We start from the raw sequence: 20238 nt of genomic DNA on the forward strand, positions 1-20238 counted from the left end.
TTCGATTTGGGTTTTCTTTTCACATTTATTTTGTGCATGTGCCCATCGCTATCACCAGCAATGGGCACATGCAAATTTAGCGAATCTTCGCTTCTCTCCGCCAACCTCATTTGCATGCGAGGTTTTTGGAAGATGATTTGCCTTTTGGAAATCGCTACAATAATGGCTGCGACAGCAACTCATCAGATTTTACCGCAAAGTTTTAAGAATCTAGCCTTTAGTCTCTTGCTGGAGAGATCTCAAGCACTTCTTAAGTTTCTTTTTTCCCCATAGAAAGTCCATCCAGTTTATTGATTTGATTTTTTTTTTTTGCCAAATAAATCTAGGATTATACTATCAAAGGAAATATTTTAACTGGATATCCAAGCAGATGGCTTTTTACCCAATCCTTGAGTTTCCTTTTCTGTTAGGACAACAGTCAGAACATAGAGACCAGCACAGGGACAAATGAGCAACTCAAGTTCCCAAAGACTACTTCACTGTTCCCGTCCCCCAATGTGCTGTGCACTTAGAAGGGAAGTGTGTTCTAGTGGAGAAAGCAGCTGCCACAGGAACCGAGATTGTACAATTACTTATGGACTGTGCATCTGTTAACAGCTGTGTAGTATGATTTATGGTTTTTTTATTCTTGATTAACCACCTTTACCAATGGATGGAGCATACAATCATCTGTAACTCATGCTATCAGTTCAGCTTTTAGGACAGTAAGGTAACTCAAGGTATATGATTATTTTTTTTTTAATGTAACAGTTGAATTTTCCTTGAGAAGGAGTGGCTCCCACTGCTAGCTGTATAATTTTGAAGATACAGTATGCAGCAGGTATAGCTTTCTTTTACAGACAACTGAAACTCACTGTTCAAGAATGGGTTCAGATGAGGGGGGCATTGCTAGATCCAGAGGCAGCTTTTTAATTCAAATTAGGGCTTGAGGGAGGGGAAGCAGAGAAAATTGTCTAGCTGTAGGAATAGAAAGAAGCCCAGATTCTCGAACCAGCACTATTTTAGGCATCCAATCTCAGTTAACAATGCCATTCTAATGCCATTTTTAACAGATTTAAGGCACCTAAAAAAAATTGGCACTAGCATCGCACCTATGGAGGTGCTTTAGGCCACCAAACACCACTGTGGGAGTGGCTAACGCAGGAAATAGCATTAGGCAGCCTAAAGCATCTCTGTAAGCACGATTCACATCATAGGTAGACACCGGAAATGTAGGCCAGGAAAACCCTGGCCTACATTTCCGGCACCTACCTTTTCTGGCGACATGATTCTGTACCTGGCACCGTCGCGTACTTGACAAATGATCGGCGGCCACCGACAATGGCACCAGTTACAGAATCCGGGCCAGAGTACCTTGGCTAATTTAGGTACCTACTGCTAAAAATCAGCCCTAGATGACTTGTATATCCCAAGATTGTCCCCTGGTTGCCCACCTAAATTTAGTCACCTTGTGAAACTAGAGGCTAAGTTAATTCAGTTTAAGAAATTTTCCAAAGAGCTGATTTAGGTGTCGAGCTTGCAAAGTTTAAGTGCCTAACTCTTGAAAGCTGACCCCTAAATAAGTGTCAACCATTCTAGCTAGAACAGTGCCATCATGTCCCGCTTTGTTCAGCTTTCAGTATTCGGACATACCATCAGATGTGTCTGTCAGTTGTGTGCGGCCTTCTAATAAATTAAACATCCCATTTTCAGTCCAAGATACTTCTGATTGTTCCGTATCTGACACTGAGGGACTGACCTAAACAGAGAAAATTTTAATAATGTGTTAGAAGATAATGCATAAATTTGAATACTTTAAAAGTAGTTAATGACCTGTTAACAGCCAGATAAAAATGGCAATGAGCTCATACCTGATATAACAAAAACTGAAGACCTCTTACTTTACTTATTTTACCCAGCCTACAGAGCCCTATAATACAAACATTGTAAATTTCCTGCCATTGTCCTAACCGTTTAGGTCCTGTCTGTTTTCCTCTCTTGTGTTCCATCTAATTGTCCCTTATATTTCTTTTCCCCCTTCCCCACATGATTAGGCCTCCCAATGTGTGTTCACCTCTTCTGCACCTCTTTCAAAAAACTTTTCTGAATTTCTCTTCTCTATATATGTTTTTAACAAACTGTCTAGATATGTATTAACGATTGCAAGTATATCAAATAAAGTGAACTGTGAACCATATAGGAAGGCACACTATATTGATTGAAAAGTTGTGGAGACTGCCATGCAGGGCTGGGGCTGTAGATGATGTAGACATGACAACCTTTAGGACTGGAGGAAGGGAAGGAGTCTCTATCATTGCACAGCAGAAAAGTAACTGACCTATGGGTATTTCTGGAAGAAAATACATTTTTTAATCCTTCATGGACAACTTCAACAATAGCTGAGCTAAGCAAATGGGCGGTCAGGGGAGGGCTATAGAAATATAAAAAACATGTATCTGCAAAAGAAGGCTTATGTCATTATAGCCCCATAGAGGCTGGTTCCCCAAATAAGCAGAAGGAATCTAATAGGCCAAAACACAAAAAAGATAAGAGTAGAGAATGACAAAGGGAAAACGTTTGTCCCCATCCCCACAAGCTCGGTCCAGTCCCCAGAAACCGTCTCATCCCATCCACACAGGCCTCAAATAGTTATGATTTTATATTAAACTTATTTTATTAAAGTATAAAAAGAAACAATATTCTATACAATTGTCATTTTTTAAACAAGTAATACAGCGCAAGGATCTTCAAAACCTGTCTCCCCTCCCCTTTACAAATATCCCCTCCACTATCGAGAAAACTGAATAAGCCAAGTTACAGAATGCTACACAGAAAAATCATGCTAACAGAATACTGCAGTCACACATGACAGGAATAGTGTTAGGGGAGTGCAACTAGGGAAACTACCCCTGGTCAGAGAGAAACCTAAGCCAGCTGGAAGCTAAAGAAACACAGCCTAGGCTTTGCGGTCCCCAGTTATGTCTAACACCAGCTCTAGCAGAATATATCTGACATATTCGAAGTCACAAAATAGAAAATAAAATTATTTTTTTCTACCTTTTGTTGTCTCATCATTTTATTCTTCAAATTATGTTGGTCTCAGGTGCTGGTCACTGTTTTCTTTTGTCTTCTTTTAACTCACTTACCAGGGTCTCCTGACCATTTGACATATCTTCTTTCTCCATGCTCACCATCCATCTTCTATCTCTGTGTATGTATTGTTCCCCATGTTCAGCATCTCCTTTCTCTGTCTCCTATACGTCCCTTTCTAGTATTTACCCTGTGCCCATCTCCCTGCTCTCATCATCTCACCATTCTATGATCCCCTCCCCCTATGTACAGTTTCATTCCTCTATATCCCTATGCCCCCCAACCAGCATCTTCCTTCTGCATTCTTATTCTCCCCCATGTCTAGCCATCTTCTTTCTGTATCCATATACCCTCCCATGTCTAGCATTACCCTTCTGTGTCCATGTACTACCCCTATGCGGCATTCCCATTTTTGTCCCTGTTCCTATGCTCCCACCATCTCCCTTCTTTTTGTATATCTCCCTGTGTCCAGCTTTTCCCCTCTCTTACTCCCTTATACCAATGTGTCTCTCACATTCTCTCTTTCCTCTCTCCCTCCGCTATGTTCAATATTTCGCTCACTCTTCCTTCATCCCCTTGATTCAGCTTTTCTCTTTCCCTTTTTCCTTACAGGTCCTGCACCTTTCTCCCTTCCCTCTAGCCCCTCAGACCAGATCCAGCACCTATCTCCCCTCTCTTCTGTTCCAGTCAGTCCAGCAGCCCAACCCTTCTCCCTTCGCGGGTGCAGCAAGCCCCCCCCCCCTCGTGAATTAAGCAGCCCTCATCCTTCCCTATCACAGGTCCAACAGACTCCTCCTTTGTACCAGATTGCGGATCTAAACCAGCAGGAAAAAAAATACTGCAACTCCACTGGGTCAGCCCCTTTGTGCCTCCTGCCTTGGGCCCACCTGCCTCTTAGAAGCTTCGTTGACAAAGAAGCAACATCGCAGGCCTGCTCTGGGACCTTCCGCTGGCTCCCTCCTTCCGATATAACTTCCGGCAAAATTTAAAGTTACATCGGAAGGAGGGACTTGGCCGGAAGGGCCCAGAGCAGGCCTGTGATGTTGCTTATTCGTTGATGAAGACAGTCTGGTAGGCCTGGGTTAGGAGACTCAAAGGGGCCAACCCAGGGGAGTCACAGGTTTGACCCGCAATCAGAAGCGAGGTAGGAAGGGTGCAAGGGAGAGGGGTTTTTAGACCCATGATCGCGAGAGGGGCTGCTGGCCGGCAGGGGTGGGGAGGGAGGTGACTCACGGCAGATCCTTTACTGCGGGGACAAGGCCATTTACCGCTCCATGGGGTGGTGAAAAGCCTTGTTCCCGTACCTGTGGCAAACGGCCAATTTTTTCCCTAGTTCTGCAGGTTTGCTGTGATTAGCCATGGGAAACAGTTCCCGTGTCATTCTCTAAGACAGAGCTGCTTTAAGGAAAACATATAGAACATGTTGACAGAAAAAAAAAAATCAAAACCTATGACTTATCTACTCTAAGGGGTACTTATCCACACTAAGGGGTACTTTTATAAGAGATTTATAAATGTAGAACTGATTTCTATGTGTATAAGAAGGCTTTTATTAAACTGTCCAAGTGATTTTCAACCTTACATCTCACAGCACACTGACAAAACACTAAAGTTGTCAAGGCATACCTTCAGTTTATGCATTAGCACAAGCTTAACAGAATAACACCTGATCTGAACAACAGCTGACACTGGTTCTGCCCTCCCTCAAACTCCCCCAGTGGCCCTACTAAGGACCTCTTTTATCAAGCCCAATAGTGCAGGTCGGTACATAAAATGCACCAAAGCCTACAGGGATTGAATGAACTTCAGTGCATTTAATGCACCGACCCGCACTGTTGTGCTTGATAAGAGGCTCTAATAGATGTGTTCACACCAAAAGTATCTAAATATCAAAGTAATCAAATTTTTGGTGTTGATCACTAATAATATTGCTAAGGAAGGAAAGACCTCAGCAGTCCAGAGTTAACTCTCTACATACTGCTGCTGTATAGACCAATTTCTCTTTCAAAGGTGAACAACCTAATGTTACAGATACAGATTTTAAACCCTCTTATACGAACGCAATAGCGTGGGTTTTAGCACTGGCAGCGGCAGTCACTGCTCTGACGCTCATAGGAATTCTATGAGCGTCAGAGCAATTACCACTGCTGCCGGCGCTAAAACCTGCGCTTTGCGTTTGTAAAAGAGGGGGTTAATTACTTATAAAAATAAATGTATTATTATATCTGCTATATAGGTTCTCAGTGGATTACAAGAGAGTAACTAGATCATTTATCTAGGAATGACATAATACTTAATTCAATGTAATTTATTTATCTGAACATATTTATGAAAAAGAAAAGTTTTAAGAACTTTCTTATAAGAATCCTAATTATTCAGTACTTTAATGTCTCCAAGAAATGTAGACCAAAATTTAGCAGTCCGATTGGAATACCTTCCTTGGAGTAGAAAACGGTATTAACATATAGTTCCGACTGTTATATATTCAATCTGATGTTAGCCTCACACTAAACCTAACATATATTGTGGGGCCAACCTATACAAAATCTTAAAACACAAGTAGCCAAGCTTATATATTTGCTTCTATTGGAAGCCAGTGCAGTGAGAGAAAAATGAGAGTTACATGATCTAATAGTTTCAAGGCAAAAATTAAACAGACTGTGGTGTGTTGGATTGTTTGAATCCTTTTTTGTAAAACCCCAATAAACAATATTACAGGTATCTTTAATGAAAAACTGAATTACTAGCCTGAATTCTGCTAAGGGTAGATACTTTCGTAGCCTCCTTAATTTTCTCATAGTTAGAAAACAGCTTCTTACTATATGGTTAATTTGGTCTACCATTGTTAATTTATAATCAAAAATAATTATAATATCTTTAAATTAATTTTAATTTCATTGTAATAATTTGTATCCATTTTTAAATGATTGATTTTTAAAATGACTTCTTTTGTAGAAAATCAATTCTTCAATTATTATAAGAGCTCATCAGATGAGCTACTGTATTTAAAAATATCTCTATCAAAACTCCGCCATCCTATCTTTTCTCTAAGATATACACTGTAGATCCAATATAAATAGGATGTTGAGGTCCAAGATACTAGACAGCATAAGTGAACTTGCATTTTATGGGGTCTACACTGTAATATGTAATTTAAAAAAGGAGGGGTCAAATCCTTGACTACATTATACGTGATCATGCACTGTAATAAGCCAAGATGTTTTGGGCCTTGAATCAGTTATAATGTAACGCATAGGACATGCCGGTGCCGGTGCCCGAAGATCTGTCGTCCTTTTTGCTGGGCCTTGAGCATCTGCGCATGCTCAAGGCCTTCGAGTTCCTGCTCTCTCCGAGATTCTTGAGATCTCCGAGAGAGCAGGAACTAAGGCCTTGAGCATGCGCAGATGCTCAAGGCCCAGCAAAAAGGACGACAGATCTTCGAGCACCAGCATGTCCTGTGCGTTGGTGCCGGTGCCAGATGGGGGGTAAGTGATGTGTTTGGGTGGGTGATGGGTACGGGGAGGATGTTGGATCACGGCGGGGGGGGGGGGGCATGTGAGCGGGGGGGGATGGCGGATCATGCGGGGGGGAGCAATGCCGGTTCTCGGGTGGGGGGAGTACAGCAGTGCCACTGGCCTCTGGGGAGGAGGGGATTCAAATAATAGCTTTACCAAAGACATTTTTTCTCATCTTAAATTGTTAGAATTATCCCCACTATTTGCAGTTCCAACACATATAGCTGGTCACACAATTGATATGATTTTAACTTCTACATCTTCATCAAATAAATCTCACTTTCAATTTCATTCCTCACAGCCAGTGCCTGGTCTGACCACTATGTAATATCAATAACTATCACAGCAGTACCATCAAAACCAAAAAAAATTTCACAAATTAGACAATTTAAAGACTTTAGGAAACTATCAGTCGAATCCATTTCATCAAATCTTTGCCTAGACTTTGGTGATTTAGAATCAACCACTATAGAAGATCTTTTACATAAATGGCAGAATGCTACCCAGCTCCTAATTGATAAACTTGCCCCAACTCAAACAAAATATATTTCAGCACGTCAGAAAATTAATCCATGGTTTAACTCAGAACTAGACCTAATTAAAAAACAACTTCGTTCGTTGGAACGAAAATGGAGAAAAGACAAAAATCCTTCAAATCTTTCAAAATTTAAAGACCATGCAACATACTACAAAGAAAAAATAATTCATGCAAAATCGAAATATTACTCAAAACAAATTATCCAGGCTAAAAATACTACCGTATTATATAATATTTTAAAATCAATTAATCAGCAATCCAAAAACATTTCACATGACATTAAACCTCTTCCAACCGCACAAGAATTAGCAGGCAGTTTCGTTGATAAGATTAAAAAAATCAGCAATAACTTTACATTACAACAACAATCTGCAATTCCATTAGAGCATGAATCTAATTCATCACTCACTTCAAAATGTTCTCAGTTTAACGTTCCCAGTCTTAAAGAATTAGAAATGATTATTAAAAACATCAATCATAAAGGAACATTCAATGAATCAATATCCCCCATTATCCTCAAGAAATACTTTTCTATATTTGGTCCCTACATACATACTTTAATCAAGTCTAGTCTACAACAAAGTAAAGTTCCCCCAGCCTGGAAAAAATCCACTATACGCCCAGTTCTTAAAGATCAAAAAATAGGTTCCGACATAAAAACTAATTATAGGCCAATTGCTAATATACCGTACTTAGCTAAAATAACCGAAAAAAATTGTTTTTAACCAAATATCAGAATACATTGAAAAAACCAACATACTGCATCCAAATCAAACAGGATTCAGACAAAATCATTCCACAGAACACTCTCTAATTGGTATGACAACATCTTTATTATATCATTTAGATCATCATACATCTGTAATTTTGATTTCTCTTGATCTATCGTCTGCTTTCGACACTATTGATCATTGTCTCTTAATAAATAGGCTTCAGTCAATCGGTTTAACTGATCAAGTTCTGCTTTGGTTCCAGTCTTACCTTGATAACCGTTCATCGATTGTCTCTTTTAACGATGCAACCTCAAAAAGTTATTCACTGCCTTATGGAATCCCCCAAGGATCAATACTATCGCCTATCTTATTTAATATTTTCTTAGCCCCTCTGATGACATTATGTCAATCCATTGGATTTACAGTATTTGCTTATGCAGACGATATACAACTATTACATCCAATCAATACCAAAAATCCTCAAGAAATAGCAATGATAAACGACAAACTGGATCAAATTCAATATTGGCTTGAAACTAATAAATTATCTTTAAACATTCAGAAAACCAACGCTATGCTCTTTCCATGGAAAGACTGTGAAACACTTTCCTCTCCTATCTCTATTAAAGGTATTTCCCTGCAGATGGCCAAAAACATTAGGATTTTAGGAGTAATATTCGATAATAAATTATCTTTTCACGATCACATAAGCCAAGTGGTCAAATCTACCTTTTACAGACTCCGCCAGATCCGATCTATATCAAAATTTCTTTGTACACAATCTCTGAACATCTTACTTCATTCCCTTGTAATTTCTAAAATTGATTACTGTAACGCCTTATTTATAGGTTTGCCACAAAAAGAGCTTAGGCGCTTACAAATAATTCAGAATGCCTCCATTAAAATTATATATAAAGCCAAAAAATTTGATCATGTGTCACCATTACTCAAGAAAGCACACTGGCTTCCGGTAGCACACCGCATTATATACAAACAATGCTTACTTACCTTTAAAGCTTTAGAATTCAAAACTCCTGCCTTTATTTATAGAGTCTTAATACCATATACCACCTCTAGATCTCTCAGATCACAGGATCAACATCTATTAGCTATCCCCTCATTAAAAGTCATCAACACAAGGCGTAATACAATCTTTTCCATAACAGCCCCTCAGTCCTGGAATGATCTCCCACTCTATTTAAGACAAGAAAAAAATTTAGAAAAATTTAAGGCCAATCTTAAAAGTTTTTTATTTACAGATGCTTTTAATGACTAAACTCTTCTGCATCGCCAACTTAATTTTCTGTATTTATTGTCTGCGTCTCCCCTCCTAATGTATTTCCCTCAAATTATTGAACTTAACAATGAATGTAACCATTAAATAACTTCCCTTTTGTTTTATTATTATATGTAGAAATATTTCATCTAAATGTATTTATATCTATTTAAATAAGTTTACTTTTCTTACCCAAATTATTGTATGTTCAATGATATGTTATTTAAATTTTTGAACAATTTGTACATCGCCTAGAAATGTGAATAGGCGATAAATCAAGATATCTAATAAACTTGGAAACGAGTTTCCCTTACTTTCTATGGGGAAACTCGCTTTGATATATAAGTAATTTTGTTTACGAGCATGCTTCTCGAACGAATTATGCTCGTAAATCAAGGTTCCACTGTATATGCTTGTCACGAACCTGAAGAAATTTAAAAGAAAAACCTCCCAGATGCACCCAAGGTTTATGGAATGTTTTAAGGACCAGGCATTGGCACTGAAGGAGATTTAAGAGATATGAAAGAACAGAGCTGGGATACTATAGCAAATAGTAATTAATGGCCAAGCATGCCATCTTTGAAAGAAAGCAGATAAATCTCACTAAATGGTACCAGTATAGAAAGTAAAGGCTTTTTAAGAGCAGAAAGGACTTTCTTTTATTTGGGCAAAGTAGAGATGGTGACTGGATACTTTTAAGTATACACACTTTTTCTCTTTGTTCCATTTAGAGGCTCTTTTTCAAAACACAAATAAATCTAAAAATGGCATAAACCTGCACTTGGGATGTTTTTCTTACCAAAACATCCAAGTGTCAATTTTCGAAACCAGCTTTCTGGATGTCTTGCTAGGCTTCTTGTCTTCTGAGCGTCCAAAGTTCAAGGGGGCATGTTGCATGCATGTTGTGGGTGGGCTTTAGGCATGCTTAGCACTAGGATGGCTTGCGGTTATAATAAAACTTTTCCCAAGGCGTCCGGAACGTAACTTAGACCACAGTTCTTCAACCGCCGGTCCACGGACCGGTGCCGGTCCGCAAACAAAATCTTGCCAGTCCGCGAAGGATTCGGTCCCCGCCGCAACGAAAGGCCGGCGTCAGCTGACTTGCAACTTCCTGTTGCAGTCGCTATGCCGGGACTCCTGCCTTCCACCGCGTTTGCCTCCTGCCTTGTCTCCGCACCTCCAGACCAGCAGCGGCAGCTCTGTATGCTTTTAACTTCGGCACAGAGCTGCCCCTAATCAATAGTTTAGCACGGTTTCATAAGGCAGCCTCGGGGCCTTTGCTAGGCCGGCCCACATCGCATCATCGAAGTGGGCCGGCTATCAAAGGCCCCGAGGCTGCCTCATGAAACCGCGCTAAACTATTGATTAGGGGCAGCTCTGTGCCGAAGTTAGAAGTACACAGAGCTGCCGCTGTTGGTCTGGACTCTTGGGCCGCTGAAGGAGGGCAAAGAGCAGCTGTCCTGGAGGTTTCCCTTCCTCTCGCCTTTGCAGGTCCCTTTTTTCCACCTTTTTTTTTTTCCTTCAAATGGCAACGGGCCCCAGCATCGACATCAATCAAGTAAGTTCCACTGTTCCTTGCAAGCGGTTCTGCTCGGCCAAAGCTTCCCCTCTGACATGAGTCACCCTCAGGGGAAAGAAAGTGACCCACAAAGGTGAGGGGAAGGGGGGCAGATGATGGAAGTTGGGGGGGGGGGGAGAGAGAGAGAAGGGGCAGATGATGGAATGGAGGAGATGAGAGAGAGAGAAGGGGACAGATGATGGAAGTGAGAAGAAGGGAGAGAGAGCAGAAGGCAGATGGATGTCAGTTGAGAGGGGAGAGCAGATGCTGAATGGAAGTGGGGAAAGAACACATACTGGATGGAAGGAGGAGATAAATAAAGGGGGAAGAAAATAGTAAGATAATGGAGGGGTGAGGGAAAGGGGTGACAAGCTGTGCGTAGACACAGTGAAAAGAGGGAAATGGGACTAAATAGTAAGAAATAATTTAATTTAGATGGAGGCAGAAAATAGAGAGGAAGACCAGAGAAGAAAAGGGAAGAGAGAGCAGAGAATGATATCAGATCTGAGTGGAGGAAATGAGAAGAGAGATATGCTAAAAACCACAGGGAGGAGGGAAGGATAGAGATGCCAGACCATGAGGGGAACAGAAGGAAGATGATGGATGCCAGACCAAATTGGGGGGGGGGGGGCAGGAGGAGAGATGGCAGGGAAAGACAGACAGTGAATGGAAGGGGCAGATGCTGGACTGAAGAGACAGAGAAGGTTATCATGCTGCTGTACCGGGCCATGGTACGCCCTCACCTGGAGTACTGCGTCCAGCACTGGTCACCGTACATGAAGAAGGACACGGTACTACTCGAAAGGGTCCAGAGAAAAGCGACTAAAATGGTTAAGGGGCTGGAGGAGTTGCCATACAGCGAAAGATTAGAGAAACTGGGCCTCTTCTCCCTTGAGCAGAGGAGATTGAGAGAGGACATGATAGAAACATTCAAGGTACTGAAGGGAACAGACTTAGTAGCTAAGGACAGGTTGTTCACTCTCTGCAAGGCAGGGAGAACGAGAGGGCACTCTCTAAAGTTGAAAGGGGATAGATTCCATACAAACGTAAGGAAGTTCTGTGGTAGAAAGCTGGAACGCTCTTCCAGAGGCTGTTATAGGGGAAAACACCCTCCAAGGATTCAAGACAAAGTTAGACAAGTTCCTGCTGAACAAGAACGTGCGCTGGTAGGGCTAGTCTCAGTTAGGGTGCTGGTGCCGCGTGAGTGGACTGCTGGTCATGATGGACCTCTGGTCTGACCCAGCAGTGGCAATTCTTATGTTCTTAGGGCAGACACTGGCTGGAAGAGAGTGAAAAGGCAATGAAAGCAGAAACCAGAGACGACAAAAGGTAGAAAAAAATAATTTGATTTCTATCTTGTGATTCAAATATATCAGATTTGAAATATGTATCTTGCTAGACATAATTGGGGAGTGCAAAGCCCAGGCAGTGCTTTAGCTTCCAGCTGGCTTAGGGCTCTCTCTGACCAGGGGGCAGTTGCCCTAGTTCCACTCCCCTAATACCATTCCTGTCATGTGTGACTGTGGTATTCTGTTACTTGATATTTGTGTAGCATTCTGTAATAATTTGGCTTATTCAGTTTTCTTGATAGTAGAGGGGATATATGTGAAGGGGAGGGGAGACAGGGGTTTTGTTGATCTTTGCCCTGTATTATTTGTATTTATAAAATGACAATTGTATAGAATATTGTTTCTTTTTATACTTTAACTAGTGTTTAAGCCCGTTACATTAACGGGTGCTAGAATATATGGCTGTCTGTCTTTCTTTATTTATGTCTCTCTCCCTGCTCCTGTCTCTTTCTTCCTTTCTTTCTGTCTCTCTCCCTCCTGCAATTTTTCTCTCTCTCTCCCTGGCACCCTTTGTCTGTCTGTCTTTTTTTCTGTCTCTCTCTGGTCCCCTGTCTGTCTTTATTTCTGTCTGTCTCTCTCCCTAGCCTCCTTTGTCTGTCTGTATTTCTTTCTGTGTCTCCCCCCCTCCCCCCCACTTTCCTTTGCAGAAGCAACAGTGATATTTCCCTTCCCCTCCAAATCCCTGTGAAGTAGTAGCAGCATTTCCCCCCACCCACCCCCATTCCCATTCCCTTCTCTCCCCCCCACTTTCCTTTGCAGAAGCAGTAGCGTATTTCTCTTCCCTTCCAGGTCCTTGCTGAAGCAGTAGCAGCATTTTCCCCCACCCCCCATTCCCTTCTCTCCCCCCCCCACTTTCTTTTGCAGAAGCAGCTGTGATATTTCCCTTCCCCTCCAGATCCCTGAGAAGTAGTAGCAGCATTTTCCCCCACCCACCCCCCATTCCCTTCTCTCCCCCACCACCACTTTCCTCTGCAGAAGCAGCAGCGGTATTTCCCTTCCCCTCCAGGTCCCTGCTGAGTAGTAGAAGCATTTTCACCCACCCCCCATTCCCTTCTTACCTTGAGCTGCCCTGCTCCGTTCGGCCCCTCCCCCTTTCCTTCCCACGTGCTGGCCTGCTGCGGCTGAAGGTTTTTTTCGGCGACTCCTCCTGTTAAAACGCCCCCCCCCCCTTCCCGCAACCGCTCCTGTTCAAAGCGGCCTGCTGAGGTTCGCGGCCGGCTGTAACGAACCTCGCAGGCCGCTCTCCAACTCGGTAGCATGTTCCCTCTGAGGCGATCGCGTCAGAGGGAACGTGCTACCATGTGGAGAGCGGCCTGCGAGGTTCGTTACAGCCGGCCGCTAACCTCAGCAGGCCGCTTTGAACAGGAGTGGTAGCGGTTGTTGCGGGAAGGGGGGGGGGAGTCGGCGACTTGCTGTGAACAGGAGCGGCAGCGGCGGCAGGACCATGAGCCCTCCTTCCGCCATCCGCCGCCAGCGCCGCTCCCTAACTGGCGCATACGCCTGAAGCCGCGGCCACGGACGGACACAGGACACATCAGGTCCCCACAGGAGATTGGGCAGCCTTTCCTTGCTTTCCCCCTTTGCCACACCCCTTTCCTATGCCTGCTCGTAGGGGAGGGTGTATTCCAGGATCTCGCTGTAAAACTCCGGAGTAATGGCTTCGGTCTCACCCTCCTCCTGCTCGCACTGCAAACAATTTGCGTTTATGCTGCCGAACTTCTTGCCTCCCACCCCCCTTCCCTCCGTCTCCGACGCCAAGAGTCGCCGCCAACAACAGTCTCCACCTGCATTGCCCCCGCCGCGCCACTCACTGGCCCGTCGTGCGAGGAACGGAGAACAGGTTCAGGGCTGCCAGGAGTGAGCCCGGCTGAGACTGGCAGGAAGAGGAAGGCGGAGCAGGTGAGCCGCCACTGCGAAAAACTGTAGTGAGCCAGCCAGACCGTGAGTGCGGGCTGTTGTAAGCTTGCATGTGCACTCTTGCCGGCCACGGACATACGGATCACGGAAGCACGCTGATAGGAGTGCGCATGCGCGAGTTAGCCTTTTATTATAGAGATAAAATATGTTCAATATAAAATTATAACTATTTGAGGCTTGTGCGGATGGGATCAGATGGTTTGTGGGACCGAGCTCGCGGGGACGGGGCGGCGATGGTTTTTTAAAAAAAATTTCAGTTTTAGTAGTTTGCCGGTCCACAAAATAATTATTTTATTTCCGCCGGTCCATAGGTGTAAAAAGGTTGAAGAACACTGACTTAGATGACAAGAGCTAGACCTGTTTTCCAAGTGTCTATGTGCCAAAAAGTACCCAAACTAACCAGATGACCACTGAAGGCATCCCCCGCCTGGAAGCCAAAATGTGGAGTCCCGCAAGGCTCACCCCTCTCCCCTATCCTTTTCAACATCTACATGTCCTCTCTGAAACTCCTTCATTTATCCCCCCTAGAAACTCTCTACTCCTACGCTGACGACATCCTCATCCTCCTCGAAACCGACTCGAACCTCTCGAACCTTGCTGAGAACATCTCCACATGTATTACGAACCTCCAATCCTGGGCCCAATCTGTACAAATGAAACTGAATGAGTCCAAAACCAAACTACTTTGGCTCGGCCCAATCTCACACCATTTACCCACCTCCATCCCTCTACCCTCCGGCCCCACTCTTCAGCTTGAGTTTTCAAGCAAAGTCCTAGGCATCATCTTAGATTCCTCTCTCTCCTTCAACGATCACCTCAACTCCCTGGTAAAAAAATGCTTCTTTAGCCTCCATATGTTGAGGAAAGTAAGACCCTGCTTTCATCATTCTCATTTCGCCATCCTCGTCCAATCCACCATCCTCTCTAGACTGGACTACTGCAACTCCATCTATATAAGCCTAACTAAGAAAAACCTCCATAGACTTCAACTAATTCAGAACGCCGCAGCCAAGCTTATTTTCGCAAAAGGCAAGTTCGACCACGTTTCCCCACTCCTCTTCAAGCTTCATTGGCTCCCAGTATACTCCAGAGTCCTCTATAAATGTGCCTGCATAGCCTTCAAGATTCTACATGGCGTCCTCCCTCCCATTATCCCACTCTTCTGGAATTCCTCAAACCCGCTCTCGACTAGATCCTCCCAAAAACTGAAACTATCTTTCCCTTCCATAAAAGGTATATCCCGCGCAGGAAAACTTGGAACATCCCTCCCCTTTAGAACCATAGAACTCTGGAACAATCTTTCATCCCCGCTCAGAAATTCTAGCTCCTTCCAATCCTTCCGCAAACACTTGAAAACTTGGCTCTTTTCAAAAATCTAATCACCTCCCGTGCTCTAGTATCCTGTCCCCCTCTATCTCCTCAGTCCCTCTCCTATATCCTTTCTTTGTAGTTCCTTTCCTTTCAAACTCTGTAAACCGTGCCGAGCTCTGCGCACGCGGAGATGGTGCGGTATACAAACCTAAGGTTTAGTTTAGTTTAGTTTAGAAAGCATGCTCCACCATGCCTTCCCCCCCCAAACACTCCCTCAGTGGTCACTGATTCCTCCAACCCTCTAAAGATGTGAAAGAACAGTATATGGCAGCCTCTATGACAGTTGCAGATATTATGGGACATCCTAATACAGCAGCAAACAAGTGTCTGGAGTAGCCTGGTGGGTAATGTAGTGAACCACAGAGAGGGGGGATTCAGGCCCATATAACTCAATACTCACTACATTTATGGTGGAAAGTGTGAGCCTACCAAAACCCACCCAAAATCACCTATACTGCTATATAGTTGACACTATATAGGGTGGTAGGTGAGTATAGTAGGTTTTGAGGAGTTATGGAGGACTCACCATACACTATAAGGGGGTTCTGGTAAAATAGGTACCTGGTACCCTTTACGTGAAGTTCACAGCAGTGTCCCCTAAGATACCTCACTGCCCTGTTGGCATGTCTGTGTGGCTAGTCCATTAAGATGCTAGTCCCTCCCATGTCCAAATGGGCTTGGTTTAGATATTTTGAACCTGGATGCTTTTGTATTCAAAAATGGCCAAAAAAAAGTTAGACATCCTAAAGGCCAAGATGTTTAAATAGGTAATTTTCAGAAAACAATTTGGACATCTAGTGGTTTTGAAAATGGACTTTGGGACGTCTTGTGGGAAACATCCAAAGTCAGACGTTCTATCAGAAATGCCCATCTTAGAGTCTTAATGGCCCTCAGGAGCAATTCTTTTTTGTATGTTTATTCTTTGTATCACATTTATTTTAAGAGGCACGTTTGTATGCCTATATTAATTTGTATTTATCCTAAATTTTTATTTAACACAGAAAAGAGTAAAATAAAAAAATTACTATTATTAATAAAAGACTCAGTTTTTAAATTTTTTGAGGGGAGAAGCACTGTTGACCACACGCAGCTACTCAGTCTCTAATGTATCTATTTAGATCTCAGGATCCTCCCTTTGGCACCTCAGCCAATCAGGGACTTCCTTAGGGAGGAGTCTAAGGAAGTCCCTGATTGGCCATTGTTTTAGCCAATCAGGGACTTCTTTAGACTCCTCCTAAGAAAGTCCCTGATTGGCTGAGGTGCTAAAGGAAGGAGCTTGAGGCGACTCAGCCAATCAGGGCCTTAGGCCTCTCCCCGTGCATCAGATGATGCGCCAGGGCGGGGCCTAAGGCCACTATTGGGCGCCGGCCAGCCGAAGAGTAGGAGCAGGAGGACTTTCCTCCTGCTCCCAAAGATTTTGGCAGTGCGTAGGAGCAGGAGGAGGGACGGGCATCCCTCCGCCTTGCCCAAGGAGCAGGAGGGACCGGGCACCCCTCCTGCGCCCAACTATTTTACAGGTACCAGGTGGGTGGGCCAGGGGGGTGGTTGGCCTAGGAGCAGGAGGGAATGAGCACCCCTCCTGCTCCCAACTTTAACATGGTCGGGCTGTTCATGTGTGGATGGGTCGTGCCATGTTGGGCTGTGCGGAGTTAACATCCCTCCTGCCATATTCGTGCGGGCGGGGAGGGCAGTATCGGGTGGTGGCAGGAGGGAGTGGGCATCCCTCCTGCTATATGTGGGTCGCTGGGGGGCCCTCACATTTGTCGGGGGGGGGAGCCCTCGGTCTTTTTTTGACAGGTCTGCCTGTTTTTTAATTTTTTTTATGGGGCATGGAAAAAAATGAATAAAAAAGACAGGCAGGCCTGTTAAAATACCTGCAGACCTGATGGTAACTCAGTTACCTACAGGTCTGCAGCAGTCGGGTTTGCCAATAGTAAAACCCGACTCAAAATAGCCAAGCAATTGTTAGTGAATCAATCGCTTGGCTATTTTGCATGGGGTTTTACTAATTTGCATGGGACAATTGGGATCAGATCGCTATAGGCGTTAGTGAATCATGTTAGAAGGAAATCTGGTCGTAAAGGGCTCGCAAACCAATCGTTTGCTTAGTGAATCTAGCCCCAAGTTCTGTGTTACTTCAACAAGCTCCAGTCTGGGACAGGCACCTGCTGTGCTCAAAAGCCACAAACTAGTCTGGTTTTCAGGATAACCAGAAGTGTGCATTCATCATTAGATTTCCATATAATGGGGCAAAAATTTGGTTAATTTGCATATCTTTGTTACCCCAGACAACAGATCTCTCTGTAGACCTCAAAGAAGAGAGGTGTCTACCCTGAAAGGTAATCTAATTATCCAGTATTTTAACAACTTAAATCTAGTATGGGATAAAGGAAGAGCACAAGCCAAAAACACTTGTTTTTTTACCTCAGGGCATAAGGCTGATAAATCCAACTTGCTCTCATCGTCTTTTGGGTTTTCTGGTAGATGTGAGAAAGAAAGAACGAAGAGTTACTCTTTAATATTTCCACATACACTTAGTTTGGCCTAATTATATTTCTTAAATTCTGCTATAGATGCCTATATAATTTATTTATATCATAGACACAGAATAGATGAAAAACCTTTAATTCCAACAGAGGATGACTTGGATACAGAGGACAATTTTCAAACTGTCTTCTTTGGTGCAAAGTGCAGGGGCACTTTAAACTCACAGATTTTGTGTTCTCTCTCTTCATAGAGGTAGATTCTGCAAAGAAAATAATGCAGGTAGACTTGAAAATAGAGTTTACCTGCATTATAGTCCAATCCCTTCCCTCACCACCAAACATCCTTATCCTCTACTCAGGAAAGCCTTTTCAAAGAGGGCTAAATATACATGCATTGTGAAACATTGTGCATATAAGGCTAAGAAAACAGCCCTCAAAGGATACCTGGTTTGAAGCCATGGCATGCTGGAATTAAAAGCTGCTTCCATCTCTCTGTCCTTAGATACTTTCTGTCACCTATACATGGCAGAATGTATCTCACAAATCCTCAAGAACACCAGAAAAAGGTGATATTAGGCATGGTACTTGTCATGAGCTAAAACACCAAAGGTGTTTCTGGAAATGAACATTAGGCGCTCAATCTATTGTGAAAATACTGTATTTACAGTACACAAAGGTTAACAAGGTGAGAGAAACCGGAGAGAGGCAATGGTAGAAACCATTTTGGTGGCACTTCCCCATTCATTTGCACCAATGCTATGAATCTTATCAAATCAATACAATGCAGACTTTAAAACAAAATAGAAAGAAAACAGAAAAATCAGAGAGCTGAAGTCAGATCGATCTGTAAGGCTTCAGGCAAACCAAGAGATTTGACGTTACCAGATCTCTCTTTACTCCTTCGGTGGAAGTAATTTCTGAATCCAAAATCTAGTGATGGTAGAGCAGGCTTGATCCTGTTGTAGATTTTTTGTCCATATTCATTACATTTTATCAGTGGATATAAAAAGGCACACAGTACTGTAATAGAAAAAGAGCATGATATATCAAATTAAATAGTATCAAAAGAGGGTTTTCTTCTTGTTCCTGTTTCAAAATCACAAAAACAGTGAGTGGCGTATGATGAGTGGAGCCAAGTTACAAATCTTATAACTGATTATGAAGTTTTGACTAGAACCAACATTGGGCTTTGGTTGGTTGTAAGTGGAATCTGATGAGAGCTGTGAGATTAGGGCTGAGGGTTTTGGGTGGTTAGAGATGCAATTTTAGGGGCATGAGGCTTGAAGGATGTTGAAGGTTTGTTTTATGTTCCATATATTTGATCATTTCAATGTACTCTTATTTATATTGTATTGGTGAATTTGATATCAGCCACTTCAGATGATGTTAATGGTTATGGTTATCTTTATTTAATATACCGTCTTTCCTCTGCGGATATCAAAGTGGTTAACACTACATTGACTAGTATGCAGATACTCTAAGGGCTCCTTTTACTAAGCTGCGCTAGCGGTTTTAGCGTACGCTTAGCGCGTGCTGCAATGCCATGCGCGCTAGACGCTATCGCCTCCATTGAGCTGGCGTTAGTTTTTCTGTGTAGCGCGGGGAGCAGCACGCGCTAAAAACGCTACAGCAGCTTAGTAAAAGGAGCCCTAAGTATTGCTTTTTTCTTTTTAATTACCTTTTATGTTGTAATCCACCTTGAACCCAAAGCATTAGCCAAAAGCTTAACATAAATGGTGATTTTACATTACATCACACTTTCTGTAACAGGGTGGTCTCTGATATCACTATGTGAACAGAACATAAGAATAGCCATATGGGATCAGCCCATTGGTCCATCTAGTCCAGTTTCCTATTTCCACAGTGGCCAATCCAATTAACCAACGCTGTGCATTCAAGGCCCTGGTAGTTGCGCATAAAAGAATTTACACCACCACCCCTACCTACATGAAATCCAAGCTAACCCTGTACACCCCCACCCGCCCCCTCCACTCAGAAATGGAGAAATGCCTGTGCATCCCCTCAGGAAGGTCCCTCCTGTCAGAAACCGCCCGCAAACGCTCCTACAGCCACTTCATCCCCCCAACTCTGGAACCAACTCCCCCCCACAAATCAGACTACAGAACTCATTGATGACCTTCCGGAAAGCGATAAAGACCCTTCTCTTCAACTAAAATTCAACTACAATCTACACTTCCCCCCCCCTTAAACCTACCCCCTCCTCTCTACCCTCCCTTCTCCATTCAAAACTTCTACTTAAATTATTGTATAGTCCTTGTATTGTCCAAATGTATTTAAACTACTCTATAGTCTTTGTATTGTCCAAATATACTCCACTGTGAATGTTTGCTTGTAGACCGTTCTGAGCTACTGAGAGGACGGGATAAAAATCTAAATAAATAAATAAAACAAGTACCTGTCAGAAACCCAAATAGTAGCAACATTC

General features: G+C 43.1%; 1 protein-coding gene across 5 annotated transcripts in view; it reads right to left on the minus strand.

Moving 5' to 3' along the window:
* The window catches only part of RETREG1 (reticulophagy regulator 1), a 131217-nt gene that overhangs the window by 10717 nt on the left and 100262 nt on the right, over positions 1–20238 (minus strand). For all 5 annotated transcript variants that reach the window (XM_033935244.1, XM_033935243.1, XM_033935242.1 and 2 more), the window contains exons 4-6: positions 18675–18812; positions 17731–17783; positions 1633–1738 (exon numbers count right to left, since the gene is read on the minus strand). In XM_033935244.1, coding sequence (XP_033791135.1) covers positions 1633–1738; positions 17731–17783; positions 18675–18812 — 297 coding nt within the window. The remainder of the gene's footprint in view (positions 1–1632; positions 1739–17730; positions 17784–18674; positions 18813–20238) is intronic.

Source organism: Geotrypetes seraphini, chromosome 2, assembly GCF_902459505.1.
Source record: "Geotrypetes seraphini chromosome 2, aGeoSer1.1, whole genome shotgun sequence".
NCBI lineage: Eukaryota > Metazoa > Chordata > Amphibia > Gymnophiona > Dermophiidae > Geotrypetes > Geotrypetes seraphini.